Source organism: Cannabis sativa, chromosome 1 (assembly GCF_029168945.1).
Source record: "Cannabis sativa cultivar Pink pepper isolate KNU-18-1 chromosome 1, ASM2916894v1, whole genome shotgun sequence".
Classification (NCBI taxonomy): Eukaryota; Viridiplantae; Streptophyta; class Magnoliopsida; order Rosales; family Cannabaceae; genus Cannabis; species Cannabis sativa.
The window spans coordinates 34602315-34622548 of NC_083601.1; the positions used below are offsets into that span (position 1 = coordinate 34602315).

Below are 20234 nucleotides of genomic sequence, written 5' to 3' on the forward strand. Positions count from 1 at the left end.
GTATTAATATTATTTAATACAATACAATATTTGATATTGACTTGTATTAATTGATTGTGTAAAATTATAATATATTTTTTAATACATTCGATCTCAACACCAACTACGGGTACGGGTCTCGGGTTCCAGGTCCGGGTCGGAGTCCGAGTCTCGGGTCCCGAGTCTAGGTCCGGGTCCAAGACCGGGTCCGGGGTCAGGACCAGGTCCGGGTCTAGGTCTGGGTTCGGGTCCTAGGTCCGGGTCCGGGTCCAGGTCTGAGTGCAGGTCCGGGTCTAGGTCCGGGGTCCAGGTCCGGGATCCAGGTCGGGGTCCGGGGTCCAGGTCGGGATCCAGGTCCGGGTCTGGGGTCCGGGTCCGGGGTCCGGGGTCCTGGTCCGGGTCCAGGTCCGAGTTTGGGCCGGGGTCCGAGTCCGGGCCGGGGTCCGGGTCCGGGTCTGCGGTCCGGGCCGGGGTCCTGGGTCCAAGGTCTAGGTTCGGGTACGGGTCTGGGTCGGAGATTGGTGTTGACCCCAAATTCTTTGTAAATATTATAATACAAGCTAATACGGACCATTTATTATGTATTAAATAATACAACATACAGTGTATTAAAAAATTTAGTCGTAATAATTAATACAATGCATTGCTTAATCTAAATATAGTATTATTTATTATTTAATACAATACGACGCTTATACGGCGTACCAAACTAGCCCATAATAGTTTATTTATCAAATTTTAGAGTGTTGAAATGACCATATTAATATTTTTCTATATATAGATAAAAGTAATTTAACAAAAATATATATAACAGTGATGCACCCATTTAAAAGGGATGTACTGTACACCCTCTACTTATTTTGGCATTTTAAAAAAAAATAGTCTAATTTTTTTCATATTCATGTACGTTATATCTATTTAAGATATCCTACAAAATTTTGAGAAATTCAGAATAATTTACAATATAGAAAACAATATTGAAATAGTCTATTTAGTCACGCGTGCAACAGATAGAGATGTATCGATATATCCCTTCTAAGGGAGTGCATTATAGATTTTCCCTATATAACCAAATTAATATTTATTAGTAATATATATGTGTTGATTTTAAAAACAGTATACGTTCCAAGGAAAAGAAAAAAAAAAGTAAAAAACAACAAAATAGATAGAATTTTTTTTACGTTTAAACCCTCGCAACTATCATTTTACTTGCAATTAACTCTCTAAGTTTTAATTTTGGTGATAAAACTCTCTAAATTTCTGAACTGTTAGTAAATTTAAATTGTCATAAATAGCTAACTGCCAACATAAACAGCTTATGTGTACACTCTTGTATACGTGGCACGTTTATATATTGGTACACTCAGTGACGGACCCAGGATTTTTACTTTGTGGGGGCTTATTTATCATAAAAAAATATTTATAACTACATTATAATCACTTTTATTAAATTTATCTAATTTTATGGGGGCTATTCTACTATTTTGGTTTATAATTATTAAATTGAAAAATTTATATTTAATTTTTTAAAAGACAATATTTTTAGTGGGGGCTATAGCCCCCACATTATTGTGAATGGGTCCGTCCCTAGGTACACTTAATATTATTATTTCAAAACCATAAAAATCATTTCAATTTATAATATTTTTAATTTTTTAAATATTTTATTTTTATTTTTATAATTTTAAAATGAATTTTGAAATAAAAATGTTAAGTGTATCAATATAAACGTCTCACATGTATAAGAATATACACATAAGGAGTGTATGGTGACAGTTAACTGCATGTTTTCTTAAATTTGCTAACAGTTCAGTAGTTTGAAAGATTTTACCGCTAAATTTTGAGCTTGAAAGATTAAGTGCAAGTGAAACGATAAGAGAATTTAGTTGCTAAAAGTTTAATAGATAATAAGATGGTATGAGATTATATAGCATTTTCTTACTTGAAAAATTATATATTATATATAAAAAATCATATACAATGTTGTATAAAAAAGAGAAAAATAGAATATCAAACCTCTTATAAATATAAAAGATGTATAAATGAATTGTAACTATGAAGAAAAGAAGACGTGATTAATATACCTATGATAAATGATGAGCGATGAGAGACTGAAATACTATTCTTCCACTCGAGAAGAGTTGATAAGTGATTAGCGATAAATTGTATTTATAGAAGAATTTTTCTTAATTTAATATTTTTTAATAATAAATAATTATTTTGAAGTAACTTTATTTAAAAAAAGAATAGTATAGTATATTAATAATATTGTATTATCCTTTAATAATAATATTTTAGTATTTTTTAAATTGTAATTTTTTGGAAGTATAAGTATATACTTTTTTTTTTTTTTTTTTAATTTTGTATTTTTAGAAAAAAAAAAAGGAAAATAAATAGAGATTAAATTCAAACAATAATTTTCAATAACCAATTCAATTTTACTATTGATGTAGCGGTCTCACTAAAAATTAATTCCACATCATATCATATCTTGTAGTGGAGGATTGCTCACCTCACTTGCCAATGAAGCTCAATGATTGAACTCCATTAATGTTACCTCCAAAAATTAGTAGTGTATTAATTATTATGAGGTGTCTTAAATTATAAGGGACCATTTGTTTGTGACTCCTCACTCTTATTTATGCAAATATGATCTCATCCCAATATCCCATCTTGCTCTTATGTTGTGTATACACAATAGTATAGTATAGTGTGTGCAGCACATTTTGTCAAATCATTGAAAATCTTTTTTTTTTCTTCTTCTTTTTGGTTCTGAAAGTGTAGGGGGACCTCAGCTTGAGCCTTGAAGGTGAAGGATGTGAGGGGTGCTTTTTTTAAAACCACGGATTTCACAGTTCCTCTTTCGAAATCGAAATGACAACAGGCAATAAGGATTTTAAATTACTTTTACGGGAATAATGAAATGATAATTCTATATATAGGTGTTTACAGTTTTGAAATATGATCATAAAATATAAATAATTTTACATATATGTGCTCTGTCTGTGCCAGCTGTATGGAACCGTAAGACAATGGCACAAAAGTTCAAAGCACGACCGACACAATCTAATAGTGAGACTTGCACATTAATTTTAGTTTCATAAAATTTGGACTTATATATATTAAAATAGTAGAAATACTTTATGTCATTTGTCATAGTGATATACACTGAAGTCTCTCTGAAGTAGCTGATGAAGAGAAAAATGAGTTGTGTGAAACTGAAGTCAAGTAGTGTTGTAGTGGTTTTATGCATGTGGGTTGTTGTGTTGGTGCCAAGTTTTTGTGGTGCAACTTCAAGCTCTTCAAAATGTGAATTCAAAGCAATCTTTAACTTCGGAGACTCCAACACTGATACCGGTGGCTTTTGGGCTGCTTTTCCAGCTCAGTCTGGGCCTTTCGGCATCACTTATTTTAACAAACCTTCTGGTCGAGCTTCTGATGGCAGGCTCATCGTTGATTTTCTAGGTAACTAGTTAACATATATATTACCATTTTTTATTTGTTTTGTTCAAAACACAAAATTCGTATTGATTTTGGTTATTCTACTCTGCATAGTTAGTATCGACCATTTTCGTCCCAACATAATTAAGTGTAACGGCTAAACTTATTTACATATTTATTGCAAAATTTATCTATTTTTATCATTTCAATGGAGCCAAATCTTCTGTCCCAATTTTTCTGTGTCTCTCTATCCCAATCCAATTAAAATGCTCCACCTCAATTAAATGTATATTTCCTAAAAGAGTGAATATATTTTTCTTTCCAAAATAAAGAGAATTAATATATTTAAGGACCATTTTATTTTATTGTTAATAATAATTTATTGTCATGTCATTATTTTAAAAAAAAATAATGAAGACACTTGAATAAATTAGATTTTACCCTAATATATTATTAATATTAACGTAAATTGTAATACTAATACATTTTAAAAAAATAATATATTATTAATATTAATATTTAAAAAATATTAAAGATAACATAGTTTAATTTTTTTAAGAAAAAAAAGAAGATTCTTAATAAAAAAAAAATCTGAAATAAAAGAAATAGGTCTATTTTTTTTATATAAAATTATATTATTTTTTAACTAAAATGTTATTTTATTCTTCTTCTTCTTCTTTTTTCTAACGGAATTTATTTTATTTTATTCAAGTTTCTTTATTGAATATTTTTTTTTATTAAAAAAAAGTATGAAAAGAACATTTAACCCAAAAAAAAATTCCATGAGAAAAAATTAATGGTAAAATAAAATAGTCTTTAAATATATTAACTCTATTGAAAAAGGGGATGTACATTTTAAATTAATTGAGGTGGAGCATTTTAATTGGATTGGGATAGGGAGACAGAGAAAATTTGGGACAGATGATTTGGCTCCCATTTCAATTGCTCAAGATCATTATGGTACTACTTATTTATTCAAAATTGAAAATAAATAACACCTTGAGATAAAGGAGACGTTTGTGTTCTGCGTTGCGTCGTACAGTCCTATAGCCTATAGGGCACTATATATTACTTTATTAGAGAAAACTCCAAACTTAAAAGAGGAGACAGCAAACAGGCTTGTCTGGAAAAAAAAGTTTGGAGTTTTGATCAACTTCTTTCTTGAATTTTCATTGTTATCCATTATGGAGTGAGTTTCAAGTCAAAAATAGGCTTTGCCATTATGTAGATTATTTACTTACGCATTTTTAATTTTTATACTGTCTTGGTTCCAGTCAAATTTTACCATTGAATTATACAAGAAATGAATAATATGTTATCATTTGACATGTAAATTTTGATAATGATTTATATTTTTGTTTAAGTAAATTATCCATTGATGGCATGGAATATTTAATAATAATAAAATTATGAAATGTGTGCTGTTGTGTGGAACTTGGCAGCTCAGGCTCTGGGATTGCCATTTCTGAGCCCATATTTGCAATCCATTGGATCTGATTATAGACATGGGGCCAATTATGCTACACTTGCGTCCACTGTGCTCCTTCCTAACACTTCCTTATTTGTCACTGGGATAAGCCCATTTTCACTAGCTATCCAACTCAATCAAATGAAGGAATTTAAGGTCAGGGTTAATGAATTTCATAACTCATCTGACCAAAAAGGTTTGTGTTATTTTTAAAATTTCTTTTACTGATCAGAAAACGAATCCTTCATTATTTTTGGGTAATGATATGAAAGTTGGTTTGCAGAATCACAAAGACTTCCTTCACCGGACATATTCGGAAAGTCACTCTACACCTTCTACATTGGGCAAAATGATTTCACTTCCAACCTAGCAGCTATTGGTATACAAGGAGTCCAACAATATCTACCACAAGTGGTGTGGCAAATTGCTTATACAATAAAGGTTGGTTAAATTGGGCCCAGGCCCATGATAACAATTGCCAAATACTAGGCCCCATTATGAAAAAGCCCAATTGATCATTTGACTTCATTTCATGCACGTGTAATAGGAGCTGTATGGCATAGGAGGGCGAGCCTTTTTTGTGCTTAACATGGCACCCGTGGGTTGCTATCCAGCGGTTTTGGTGCAAGTTCCTCATAATAGCTCAGACATTGACCCCTTTGGATGCCTAATTTCATATAACAACGCAGTAGTTTCCTACAACAAATTACTGAAGGATGCCCTAAGTCAGACTAGAAGCTCTCTCCCAAATGCTTCCCTCATCTATGTGGACACTTACTCTATTCTACTAGAGCTTTCCCACCATCCTACATCTCACGGTATTCATTATTTAAAGGTTTTGCTGAGTGGTCTCTAAGTACCACATCAAGCATTTATTAATTCTAAGCTCTAACTACTTTACCAACCAAATTCCTTATAAAAAAAAAAAAATCAATCAATGTAGTACTATTACACCAGTTTAGAACGGCATTAGAAACGTGTTACACATTCACTAGTAACGTGTTACACCTTCTCTAGTTTTTAATCCAATAATAATCATAGAAGGTCACAATAATAATAAGGTCTCTAGTTTTTAGATTATGAAAGTGTCGTGTCTTGTGATTTGAGTTTACCATACCAGTTCTTGGTTTTTTTATTTTTTGGAAACAGGGTTGAAATATGGTACAAAAGCTTGTTGTGGGCATGGTGGTGGTGCGCATAATTTTGATCCAAGAGTTTACTGCGGAAACACTAAGGTTATCGATGGCCGTAATGTGACTGCAGAGGCTTGTAGTGATCCGCACAACTATGTAAGCTGGGATGGGATTCATGCCTCTGAAGCTGCTAACAAAGTCATCACCAAGGCAATTCTAAGTGGCTCTTATTTTGATCCTCCTTTTCCTTTGTCCCACCTTTGTGATCTTCAACCAATAGGTTAACCATTTTACTTTATTCCTTCGTCACTTTAAATCATTTCATTTGACAAAGTTAAGTGACTCTAGTAGTGGCAAATACCTATATCTTCAAATCACATCAATCATTCAAAATATTTATTTAAAATTTTAAATTAAAAAAGACCTTGTGGGTTGACTTATCTGTAAGGTAAGCTCCTAGCGTATTGCTTTCGTATGCTAACGTGTTTAATTTCGTCATCTATATTCAATGCTGTGGAAACTACTTAAAACACTATTCAAAGACTAGCTAGCAACTCTATTTACTGTAGTAATTGATTATTATTGCTGTCAAAGGCAAAAGCGCTTTTTCTTTCTACATAAGAAAATTTGTATCTATGCAGATGGGGTTGAGTTTGTTCGCAAGATTCTTCTTTTGTTTCTTTAAAAAAACTCAAGAGATTCTTTAATTTAAAATTAATAGCATAGCTAAAGGTGAGAGGCAAAAATTTTGTTCTGTTGTACCAAACTCATATTTTGTCTTTTTACAGATTTTATATACACAAGGCTAGGCTAGAAAATGTTACATTATTGGCATAAGAGCCAAACTTGCCGGCGTCCTCGCAAAAACACATGTTTGAAACTTGGGATGTGCCAAAACCAAATAACATATAGGCTCCTGAATAGAACAGAATTATAATAATACTAGTAAAAATAAAGAAATAAGAAAGTGTCTCATAATAATAGTAATACAAAAAACGAAGAAATTAAGGTTGACATAGAATGAGTGAAATAAATATACTGTTTCTCTTTTCTTCCTTTGAAGTGTGGAAGAATGTACTGTACACATGAAAATGAAAAAGAAGAAAAGAACTCCCAAAATGTATATATGAAAAATAAATAAAGGTCAGGCAACATAATCATGTTCAATGACTGGTTGGGTTCTAACCATTGGAGCAGAAGGCATTTTACTTTTTCCAACACTAAATGTGTCAAACAACACACCACATTCAGATTGTTTCTCCATAGCTCTTAATCTCCTGTCCCTTACAATCTTAAAAACGACAGTGGAAAGCAAAACCAGCAAAACGACACCAGCAAAACCCCCACCGAATCCTGTCAACCACCATTTCAAATAGACCTTGTGCCTTGCCTTGGACGGTAGTGGTGAAGTAGTTGAACTAATGGTGGAAAAGAGAACAGAGAAGTGGCCCTGAGATGTGGCAAAGCATCGATTTGGCACGGTCATGCTCTCGATTTCATAGCTTCCATCATCACTAAACTTGACACATTTTAGAGGAGACTCTTTCAAATCTTTGTCAATTTTCTTAAACTTTATCACAATAGGCTTTTTCCCTGGCTGGACACTTAGACTGATTCTTTCATCGCCTACTACAAGGCCACCGGGGGCTTTAGCTGGAGAATCATAAACAGAGAACCCAATAATAGGAGCAACCAACGTATAATTAGGCACTTTATAGTATGAATTAGACCAATTGCCTAAATTCTCGTACACTATGGCTATTCTTCTGGCTTCCATTGGAAAGGCTGATAAAACTCGTGGTGGCACGTAAAAAGAGCCGAATTGACCTCCTCTGCGCCTTAAACTTGGTGTCCTGAACCTCACAAATCTGAGTTGCATACCGGTGAAGTTAGCTGGGAGACGAATCTTGTAATTAACAGCCGTTGTAACTCTCACTACAGTTTTTGAGGCATAGTCGTGGAAAAAACTGGCCAAAGACTTAGAGTCATGACGATGAAGAGGATGAGAAGAATAAGAAGTGGTTAAAGAAGAAGCAGCAGCAGTAGTATTAGTTTTCACAACAAGTGATTGTGACAAGGAGATAACCAAGATGATACACCAACTTCTGGAAAAAAAGAACAACCCCATTAAATATCAACCCAAAAAACTCTATATCTCCAATCTCTTTGGTTCAATTCTTGATTTGCATTCATATGTTTCTGACCGTAACAAAAACCCATTAAAGCTTTTGATATGATGAAACTTCCCCATTTATCGTGAGAGCATAAAACAATTTGTCCCCATTCAGAATCAGGGGTGTACGGTACGTATTTGAGAATGAAATAATGCAGGCTCAGGAATCGTAAGATAACTATGCTCTCTTATTTGATATAAGACTTTGAGAGTATGCTAGAAAATGACATCACAAGAGACCGAATCCTGCTAATATAATACTTTCGTCTCAATCTTCTTGGAATTTTCCGGGAAAATGAGAAAAGCTAGGGAGTAGAGGTGTGAGGAAAATGGTTGCAGAAAGCTAAAAGAACATCATTACATTGTACAAGTAGTGTTATTGTTATATAAAAAGGAAAGGAATAAAGGTTGGCATGTTAGAGTGGCACTACCGAAATAAGGGTCCTATTATGAGTTGTATTTATGGTTCTTTCTAATTTTATTCCTCTTACGACTCGTTGTCAGTTGGGTTGGGTAGGGTTAGTTAGTTGGTCATTCAAAGAGGACGTACGTGTGATTTTATTTATTTATTATTATTATTATCATATTGTTAATTACTCTGAGTCTATGAAAAAAGCTCCAACGAAGACTTAGGAGAGGAATAGTCACACGAGCCAGACGAAAGCTATGGAGCTTCATGTATTTGTGGCTATTTTAAGCAAATTGATTTAATCTTCCTATCCTTCAAAATAATAAACCATAAATACTATGGTCAAACGAACCGAAAACCCAAACAGAAATCAAAATATATCTTAGATTTGTAGTTTGTTTTCTTTTTTGTTACAAACTAGAACAGAAATTAAAATCAATGGTAAATTTATTGTTTGTTTTCTTTTTTTGTTACAAATTGGAAACAGAAATTAAAATCTATCGTAAATTCATTTTTTGTTTTCCTTTTTGTTACAAATTAGAAACAAGAGATTAAAATTGCTCTTTAGCTGTTACAATGCATAATGGTTTAGCTTTGTGATCATGAAATAATTCAGTTTATTAGTTTTTTTATTATTATTTAAAATGAGAGTTGTTAAAAAATATTATTTGTGCATGGCATTATTTTTGGTGACACTGCTATTTGTATAATTAACTATTGATTCTATATATCTTTTAAGTCATATGGCTAACTAATGCACAATGTTCTTTCTTATGGCATGTTTACTAATAAGTAATGGGAATCAATAGTAAGGTAATCATTCCCTTACATTTGTTTACTTGCATTATTAAAATTAGAAAAGGGAGAAGTTGATTAAATAAGGGAGAAAAGAAAGGGAGAACTTCTCCCACCAATTTTGTAAGGAATGCCATTAAGGGTAATGGATTTTTATTATTTTTATTTTATTTTTTAATATTAAATATATAATGACAATTTTGTCCTTTAAAATATGTCTTGCAAAATAACTACCATATAATATAGTTTAACTTAAAAGGGCAATTTAGTCAATTTAAGCATTCCGATTACGTTTCCTAATAAAGTAAACAAGATAAATCACAACTATTCCATTTCTAAAAAATTTTAGTAAACAACATATTACAAATATTGATTCCGATTATTTTTCATTTATTCCGTTACATTTCTCAATTAATTTATTCCGATTCTGATTACAGTATAGTAAACGTGCCATTAATGTTATCCGAAATTGGTTACGGAATTAGTTATTTATAATTGAAGTGTGCCAAATGCCATAATTTCAATAAGTTATAATATTAATACTAAATATGTGGAAGCTAGTGGCGGAGGGAGAAACATAAGTTAGGGGAGTAAATTATAAGAAAAATATAATATGAGTCTATGAGAGAGGGAAAATTACAAATAACCAGAGAGAATTTTTTTCAACCTATTTAATATATAAAAAAGTACACATATAACTATTTTTTTGGTGGGAGGACTACTGTAAAATGTTTGCATTTTAAAACTAAATAAGTGAAATAATAACTTATTTGGGATGTTTGCACTGCAGGTGGTGTAGGTCATAATTTTTTTTTTCCAAATCAAATTGCAAATCGCAATGCAGTTTGAGCAATTTATATTATTATCATTATCGAACATAATAATAAAAAATTAAAAATTAATCTATAAATTTTTAACAATACAAAAAGAAAATTTTTATTAAAATTTTAACATCATAACATAAATACTAATCATCAAGTTATTATATTAAATTATCTAAAAAAATAATATAATATATATTACATTTATAATGATATATTTTTTCTTATGAAAAATAAAATAAAAATTATATTGTAAAAATTAGTAATTTTCTAATGTATAGTGCGGTACGGTTTGAATCGCAATTATTAAATTTTAAATCGTAAATTGCACTCGCAGTTTGAAAAAAAATGCAAACCGTAACTGCAATGCATAAAATTTCAACTGCATTTTTATACGGTGTTGTACGGTACAAGCAATTTGTACATTATGCATTATTATATACAATGTAAGCTCAAGGGAGCATGTCTCAGGCCTCCATCAGAACTAAACAAATACTGTCACACGGAATTTTTTTTAAAAAAATATTGTATTTTTATAAAACAATAGTGGAATACTATACAGAACAACTAAAAATAACAGTGCAACAACTAAAAAATAACTGTAGAACAACAGTGAAAACTTAACACAGTACACAGTATAAAACTTACACAGTATTTTTGAAAAAAAATCCGTCCGACAGTAAAAAGTTAAAAAAATTAGAAATTTCAGTATATGGTGTGAATAATCCAAAAATCATTTAACAAAAGAGTCTTAAATTTCTCTTTTAAAAATATTATATTTAATATTTTTACTATTATTTATTTAAAAATATAATTATCTTCTAAAAAATAGACCTAATTTATTTTTTAAAATACATTTGATATCTTATTTAAAAAATCCAATTATATTTTCAAAATATTATATTTTAAATTCTTACAATTATATATATGAAAAGAATTTTTTGCGGCTAAACCTTCTAAACTATTACTCTAGTTGCACTTAATCCTCTAAACTCAAATTTTGACGATAAAACTACTTAACTATTTGTAAATTTAAGGTATCATCATCTTTCTACAGTTAACTGCTAACATAGACTGCTTATGTATACACTCTTATACACGTGACATGTTTATATTTGTATACCTAATATTATCATTTAAAAAAATAAAAAAATATTTCAAATTTTATAATATTTTTTATTTATATAATTTTAAATAAATTTTAAAAATAATTTTCAAATAATAATATTCCATGTGAATATGCACATAAGCAGTCCATGGTGGCCGTTAACCGGATGACACCTTAAATTTGCTATGGTTTAGTAGTTTGGAAGATTTTACCGCTAAAATTTAAAATTCGAGGATTAATTACAAGTGAAATGTGTTAGACATTTATATGTATAAACTGAAACATATATGATTAAGTATAAAGTGCGGAATTAATAAATCATATATGCACTATAATTTAAGGATCGAAATACCTCCAGCCATTGAATCTTGAGCTTCAAACCCACATAAGCTTTGATCTGCAAAGGAAATTGACTACCATGGGTAATCGGGCTTCCTCGCTCTCTCAACTCTCTTTAGATGGAATTTGCTGTTATGAACAGAATGAGTGAGGAGCTCGGGGACCGAGACCCTATATTTATAGGTGAGATACTCCATCGCATACGTGCCACATTAATTGTCAGAATATTTTGACAATTAATTCAGGAAATCAAATCAGGTAATGAATATAGAAATCTGACCATATATAGAATATTACATAATTGATTTTGTTCAGATTCAATGAATATAAAATATTCATTTAACAGAAAATCAATTATTTATTTATTTCCTTAAATAGAAAATCATTTCCTTAATTAGAAAATAATTTCCATAAATAAAATATTCTAATATTCTCCCACTTGGTCAGCATTTAAACTAAAATATTCAAACCCAACGTTCCTCATTATATAATAAACATACGAATCATAGCGACATGTCCTCATTATGAATCGAGTATTATCTTCCATGTATTACAATACATTTACTATATAACAATGTACTTTATGTGGCAATGTACTTAAGTGAATAAACCCTAACCCTTATGTTTATTCAGGTCCTATTACGATAATTTTCTCAGATGAAATTAAGGTGCACATAAATATGAGAAAATATCGAAATTAGAGTTTCATTAAATAATTTTTGGTTGTACAAATAAAAAACTGCATATGGGTTAACTGAATCCCATATTTACTTTATGATCCTTGAATTTGTGTTGCGGCATGCCTTTAGTCAAGGATCTATGCGATCACCCAATTCAGTTTGCGTGATTAATGACCACTTATCACGCCTTTTTATGGCTAAATACTTAATGTCGATATGCTAGCTTCGACCAGTACTCTTAGAGTTATTAGCCATAAATATTGTAGCTGAATTTATCGCAAAATTTTCTTAATGGCCTAATGAAACTGTAATTCTGAACTCTAGGCCTACTATGAAACTCTATAATACATCATACGAGATGTATCCTCAAAACAATAAATGAATCTGACTTCTATAGTGGAAATAACAATCAAGATTCTCTACAATATAACTTACTGGTAATCTTAACGACGTAATAAAATATTGATTTACGTGAATAAATACAACCAGTGAAGTATGTTAGAATCTAATTGGTTAACTATATTTCCAGATGGTCAATTCATCTTAAAATATGTATGAATATAATTTTTAGTATCTTAAAGATACCTCATCACTTTGTATGAAAAATAAAGTGGTCTTAACTTTAGTTATTCTGATACTACTTAACGATCCTGAAACAAATGTAATGGAAAGTCTTATTCAGACTCTTAGCCATACATTAGGCTTCTAAAATAGAAGCAAATGAATGTTCTTAATTTATTCTCACTCCAGATCATTTTTCAGATGCTGGTTCGAGTTGAATTTATCACACATAAAGATAAAAGTTATATCTGATGAATAATACATAATTTTATTTAATCAGAGATGCTGTGGCTACTCTCTAATTAATTAAAATTATATATGTTATTTATATGCATTATCTCAAAATAATAATTTGAGATATGAATTATTTCAACTTATATAGAAAACTTTTATCATCATTTGCAAGTAACATATTGTCTACGTATAAAACAAATGTTACTCCCACTAACCTTCTGGTATATAATTATTTTCATAATTCTCTTTTCAAACCTAAAGGAAAAGATGATATAATACCAATTTGTGAGATGTTTGTTTTAATCTATAAGTAGACACTTTAAGCTTGCATATGTTCACCACTTATTAGAGGAAAATCTTTATGGCAGTCTATATACCTTCTCCTCTAGTTCACTGTTTGGAATTGATTGATGAATTAAAACAAGCAACAAATGCCAAGGTCTATAATAGAATCTTTTATAAAAACAAGTGAGAATGTAAATCTCATTTATTACTGATTCTTATTTCAAAATGAACTTCTTAGCAATGAATATTCTTTTATATCTTTATGTTTCTCAATGTTGCCTAATGAATATTATTGGTGAAAAAACTTATGCTTAATTAAAGTTCTCCACCCCATTAGGTAACTTTACTAAAGATAAACTTTATTGCTATTTAAGATATTCATTTCTTCATTCATGGCATATTGTACTACAACTTCAATTCTTTATCATTCTATAATTTAATTTGTGTCTCAAATTAATATTGTAGTTGAACTCTTATTGTACAAAATGTGATCACTAGAATACATTGATCTTACTGTTCTAATAAGTCATCTTAAGGATGGACCAACAAACTCTTAAAAGAGCAAATGGTTCAATAGCATGTTATTTTAGAAATTGTAAGCAATTACTAAATAACATAACTTATTAGAATTTTACCAATGACTTGTATATTATTAATGATTAGTTATGAATTCTCAATAACCAGTAATCTTAAGGGTTGTTGTGAATCATAATTAATCTAACACTTGAGGTGGAAGTTTGAGAAAATATGAATGATCTTTCTCGGAAACTAGGTTCCTAGATTGATCACTCCCTCTGATCAAGTCAATTCTTAATTCCACAATTCTAGTGTTGTGAGATGGATAATAAAATATGTAACCCTTAAACCTTATAGCTTTTCAAATGAAATATGCTTATTTATGGTTTAGGACCCAGATCTTTTCTTTGACAATTGTACTCTAACTATATATGGGTATTTATAAAATGTGTACATGTCATCAAGTCGGTTTTCAACCTTATCACAACTCAAAATATGTTTGAGAAACAACTTTGGTTAGAACACGATTCGATATGTACACCCCATTGTTGAGTATCAATAGACAAAGATTTAGGAAAGATTGGAGTTTGCTATGTAGGCTCCACCCCATGTCCAAAAAATGCTTAGTTTCTTAAATCTGTTACACACTATAATTTAGATGTACCAAGCATATGTATCGGGCAATGAACCCATGCTTTTAAAGAAACTTTGCAAATAGACTGGGAGTTTATCCATACTCACGAATTTTAATGTAGTATTCTCCATTTTATATTTGATCTCACTATCTTAATATGCAAAATGCACAATTTCTCTACTTAAGATTTAAATGTCTTTGAAACATATAAATCTATACTTTTGTAGAAAAATTATTTATGTGAGTAATCGTTAAAAAAGAGATGCAAAATTTGAGTCCATGTCTTCAAAATTAATTGACTTGTATGATTTCTAATATGATAGAATTCTAGTATGCACCGATTTGGACTTGTTGGAATACATATTTTTAATGAAATTCACACAAGTTCTAAATAAAGTTAGTAAAATCAAGTGTAATGAATATCCCCACCATTTACTAACATTTATTCTATTTATGGAGATATGTTCCATAATTTTTGGTGCTATAATGTAGAAGAATTCTTATTAATAACACATTTCTTATTGTCAGATTGAACTTGCATATCTTTATGAGTGACATCATTTGTAGTAAAGACCTCTAAATGTGTCTAAATCAAGTTTCAATAGAATCTTGGAACATAAAGGTCTTTGCCAATTTTAAAACAAAGCCACTACTATATTGCTTGTTCCTTAAACTTCTAAATGTGAGAACTTATCTTGTCTGTGGATAAGATTTGCTCACGCTATCGACTTTCTTAGGTTTATTTGTAAACCTTGCAAGAAATTATGAATGTGGAATAACAATCTAAAATAATCCACTATGTGTTAATAATCACATTAACTATATTAGAATGAATTCATACACAATAAATTAAAATTTATTGGTGATAATAAAGTGTGATTTATTTTTCTTAATTATACAGTAAAAACTGTATATGCTAGATGAAGTTATCAGAATAAATTTTGAAAATTTCTACTGTTATGGAAGAAATTTTCTACTAGTATGGAAGAAATTTATGAATAGTGATGTAATAAAATTACATATATAGTTTTGAGGTTTAAATGAATCATGTTTTTACCAATGAATAAACATGCTTAAATATGAAATCTTATTAAACAAAAATTGCCTGTGGGCTAAATTTTTAATTTAATAAGATTAGATTTAGATGTAGATTATGATAGATTTACACAATTTATGAAAAACTTAAAGTTTAATATTTCTATCTTAATGAAAGGTATGAAACACTTAATTATTTATAAATGTTTCAAAATTTTATACTTTATGATAAAATTATTAAATTAAATCTACATAATTTCCTGTGGGATAAATTAAGAGAATTTAATTTAACATATTAATCATGTGAATATAATAAAATCCCTGTAGGGTAAGATTATTATGTTCACATAATTCATGTCCATTATGTGATCTTAATCCACTTAATATATATAATTTTATATAATTAAGGATGCTGTGGCTACTCCCTAATTATTTAAAATTATGTGGTTCACTAGACACCAAAGTATAAACTGAAGATTAAAATTTTACTAAATCCAAAATTGCCTGTGGGCTAAATTTTAAATTTAATAAAATTAGATGAACCTTATGATAGATTTAATTAAACAATTAGTTTAGGAAAATGAAGGATTATTATCTATCTTTAATTAAATTTGTGATAACACTATTAAATTAAATTCCCATAACTCCCTGTGGGGTAAATTAAGAGAATTTAATTTAACATATTATCCTAATTAATTATACAAATATAATAAAATCCCTGTGGGGTAAAATTATTATACTTATATAATAAATTACAAGTTATGTCCATTAAGGTGAATTTTAATTAATATATAATTTTATACAAATAAGGATGATGTGGCTACTCCCTAATTATATAAAATTATATTTTCACTTTGACATTAGGTATTGGGCTCTACCTAAAAGTAATTTCGTTATTAACATAGTAGACAATCACTGAGATTAGTGCTCCTAGTGTGGTCGTCCGAAGATCATTAAAAACCGTTCTAGATATGAGCATTTGTCCCAAGTTCATGTTTTCTTATGTCAAACCACAAAATTACTTACATTTTATTCATATTTTATTCATTTTAGGAAGTTTTATGAATATTTTATGAATAATTTTATGAAGTTTTATGAAACTTAATGTGCTATATAAATATTCAACCTATCTTAATGTTTGAATATTTCTAAATATATCTAGCACTATAAAAGGAATTTATGTATAGCATTTAAATCATACAAATCTAAATTAATTGCATTAAACATAAATTTGCCAAATAAATACAAATTAATACAATTATTGTATGATAATAAATTAAATGCTTAATTCCATAATATATAATTAATTATGCATTTATGACCATATAATATCTTAAATATTTATACTAATAATTAATTTGTATAAATAAGGTAATTATACAAATTAGTACAACTAATTATATGGAATGAATTAAATGCAAAATTAAAGACTATACTTAATGGCAGATTTTTCAAATTTTATTAATTTAAACAATAAATTACATAAATTTGGTAATAAATAATTAAATGCACAATTATACAAATTGCACAATTATTACATGCCTAAATAAATCATGTAATTAATTACCATATTAAAACAAATTTCCATTTTCAGTTTATACTAAATAACATATTAATTCTAAATATATGTATTAAATTAAAAATGGAAATTAATGAATGTAATTTATTGACTAAATTAACAATAGGAGAATAATTTATATTTCCAAATAAATAAAAATATATATAAAAAAAAAAATCGAAATTTTTTCACTTTTTTTTTTTTTTTTTTTTTTTTTTTTTTTTTTGAAAAATACACTGCCATAAACGACATGATAACATTTCCTTAAACTTCCAAAAATCATGAAATCAATTCCAAATAAATCTAAATGCAAAAATTAAGACATTCATATAGATTTTATGCATCGAAAATACATAAAACAAAGACTTTAAAAATCACCAAAATTTTCTGAAAAATAATTTTGAGATTTCTTTGTTTTTTCAAAGTGGATTTTCATGCTTAGAACAATCTATATTAATATATGAATGTATTAATACATATACAATATATATATAAATATATATACATATATATATACAGAAAAATAAAAATACTGTATGTATATATATAAACATGAAATGTATATATGTATATATTTGTATATAGCATTTAGATATATAAATAATATATATATACAACATATATACGTAATGAAATGAAGAAAAAATATATATATATGTATATGAATATATATATATATATGAACTGAATGAATAAACAAGTATATATGTATATATATAATTGGGATTGAATGAATATGAATATATAAATATATACACAAACGAAAATAAATATATATATCAACACTGAATTAAATATATATATATATAAACACTGTATATACGAGTATATATATATATGAAACTCAAACTAAAATCAAGGCAGAGATAAAAACCGCTCTGATACCAACTGTTAGAAATTTCTTTGTATAAACTGAAATATATGTTTGTGTATATAAAATGCGGAATTAATCAAACATATATGCACTATAATTTAAGGATCGAAATACCTCCAGCCATTGAATCTTGAGCTTCAAACCCACATAAGCTTTGATCTGCAAAGGAAATTGACTACCATGGGTAATCGGGCTTCCTCGCTCTCTCAACTCTCTTTAGATGGAATTTGCTGTTATGAACAGAATGAGTGAGGAGCTCGGGGACCGAGACCCTATATTTATAGGTGAGATACTCCATCAGTATCTGTGCCACATTAATTGTCAGAATATTTTGACAATTAATTCAGGAAATCAAATCAGGTAATGAATATAGAAATCTGACCATATATAGAATATTACATAATTGATTTTGTTCAGATTCAATGAATATAAAATATTCATTTAACAGAAAATCAATTATTTATTTATTTCCTTAAATAGAAAATCATTTCCTTAATTAGAAAATAATTTCCATAAATAAAATATTCTAATAAAATGATGACTGAGATGATTTAACTGTAAAAAAACTCGTACAAGAAAAAAGCTAAATTATATTTTTTCACCAAGGCCCGCAATTGGTTTTGACGAACCTGATTATATCTTTATATATTAAAAGTGCCTATCTAACGGCAATTCTTGGTTTAACAGAATATACTTAGAATATTCTGTTAAATTTAACGATTAGGTTTGATCTCCCGTTAACAAATAAACCCAATAATTAAACCCAAAAAAATTAAACAATCTTTTAAATATTAATAATCTCTTTTGAAATAAAAAAAAAAAAATCATCTTAACCACACATCTCTCTAACAAACCTATCTTGGGAGAATATTAATAATTTTTTTTATTTATTTTTTAAAAAAGAAAAATCTTTATATATTAAATTTAACCTTACGTTATCTAATGTTTTCTCTGGATAAGCATAGGAAGCAGAAATATCACTTCTATCTTTGTGTGATATACCACTTCTGTCATTAACCCACTTTTTAGCTTTATAAATGGAGATGTTCATATAATATTAACACTTTACAGAATATTTATAGATATAAAGTTACATTACAATGCTATGTTAAAAAAAAAACTAAATAGAATAATCTACTACTCCAATAATAAATTTATTTACAATTTTATAATTACACTAATATTATTTTTAATACATTATTAAATAATATTTCAAATATAAATATTTAATTTTTTCAAACAAAAAATTTGTAATCTTTAAAAATAAAATACATTCAAAATCTTAAAAAAACCAAAATCTTAAATGAAACTAGCACTACGTGGCTCGGCACTACATTCACCTAGTGTATATAAATATATATATATATATATTTATATATATGTAAAGGATGCGAATGATAATTTTCAGAATTACGATGAATTAAAATGGTATGAGGTGGTGTAAATTTGAAAACACAGACGGATAATTTGGTATATTTGCAATCAATACGTTTATACTTTATCTTATGACTCTTTTTAAAAAAATATATAATGATGAAGAAATGGCACTGTATGAAACTAAAATACATCATCAACCATATGAATATGATTTATATTTCAAAAATATTTATGAAACAGGTGTATTTTTTTTTTTTTTAAAAAAAAAAAAGAAACAAACTATAGCAGGTGTTAATCAAACAAGTACTTTTAACTTAATTTTAAAAATTTGTAAATTTTTTTCCTTTGAAAATTTTACATTTATAATTTTAATCATCAATAGAATAACGTAACGTGTATTATCATTTTCCCAAGACTTTAGATAACAATTGGATATATATACTAATGAAACGAATATGAAAAAGATGATAAAAGAAAGGAAAAAGTTTCTAAATACAAATTTGTTCGTAATATTATAACAATAACAAAATATTGTTTTAGTTAGTCAACAACTCAATGCAGGGATTAGATTAAGATTAAATATCAGATAATAATCAGTAGACCTGTTAAATTGTCCTAACTATAAATTAATAAACAAGTCATATATAAATATACTAGTATATAATATTAACAAATTCATTTGCTTAAATAGTGTCACATATTTATCTTCTTGTACTATATTCAATTCGTGTTTAGTACAATGTGTTTAGTTTGTTAATAGTAGGAAAAAACGATTAAATTATAATCTAGAAATATTGGAATATTTATTATGAAA

General features: G+C 28.4%; 2 protein-coding genes across 3 annotated transcripts; one reads left to right on the forward strand and one right to left on the reverse strand.

Moving 5' to 3' along the window:
* The first annotated feature begins 2406 nt into the window (after positions 1 to 2406).
* On the forward strand, positions 2407 to 6494 carry LOC115705905 (GDSL esterase/lipase At4g01130). Of its 2 annotated transcripts, XM_061113373.1 has the most exons (6): positions 2634 to 3051; positions 3139 to 3444; positions 4863 to 5084; positions 5172 to 5329; positions 5436 to 5706; positions 6038 to 6494. In XM_061113373.1, the coding sequence occupies exons 2-6, from the start codon at positions 3171 to 3173 to the stop codon at positions 6304 to 6306; spliced, it is 1194 nt and encodes a 397-aa protein (XP_060969356.1). In that variant the 5' UTR covers positions 2634 to 3051; positions 3139 to 3170; the 3' UTR covers positions 6307 to 6494. The 2 variants fall into 2 exon arrangements, with proteins under 2 accessions (XP_030489228.2, XP_060969356.1); XM_030633368.2 differs by having other exon boundaries at positions 2407 to 3444.
* A 436-nt stretch (positions 6495 to 6930) lies between these two features.
* LOC115705906 (uncharacterized) lies at positions 6931 to 8661 on the reverse strand. Its single transcript, XM_030633370.2, has one exon. The coding sequence runs from the start codon at positions 8147 to 8149 to the stop codon at positions 7166 to 7168; it is 984 nt and encodes a 327-aa protein (XP_030489230.2). The 5' UTR covers positions 8150 to 8661; the 3' UTR covers positions 6931 to 7165.
* Between the last annotated feature and the right edge of the window lie 11573 nt (positions 8662 to 20234).

What these genes read in the sequence shown, in the direction of transcription:
- LOC115705905 (XM_030633368.2), top strand. Translation starts at nt 3,171, where the DNA reads ATGAAGAGAAAAATGAGTTGTGTGAAACTGAAGTCAAGTAGTGTTGTA. An exon ending in AAATTGCTTATACAATAAAG is followed by an intron (nt 5,330 to 5,435) that starts GTTGGTTAAATT and finishes CACGTGTAATAG; the next exon opens with GAGCTGTATGGCATAGGAGG. An exon ending in CCACCATCCTACATCTCACG is followed by an intron (nt 5,707 to 6,037) that starts GTATTCATTATT and finishes TTTTGGAAACAG; the next exon opens with GGTTGAAATATGGTACAAAA.
- LOC115705906 (XM_030633370.2), bottom strand. Translation starts at nt 8,149, where the DNA reads ATGGGGTTGTTCTTTTTTTCCAGAAGTTGGTGTATCATCTTGGTTATC.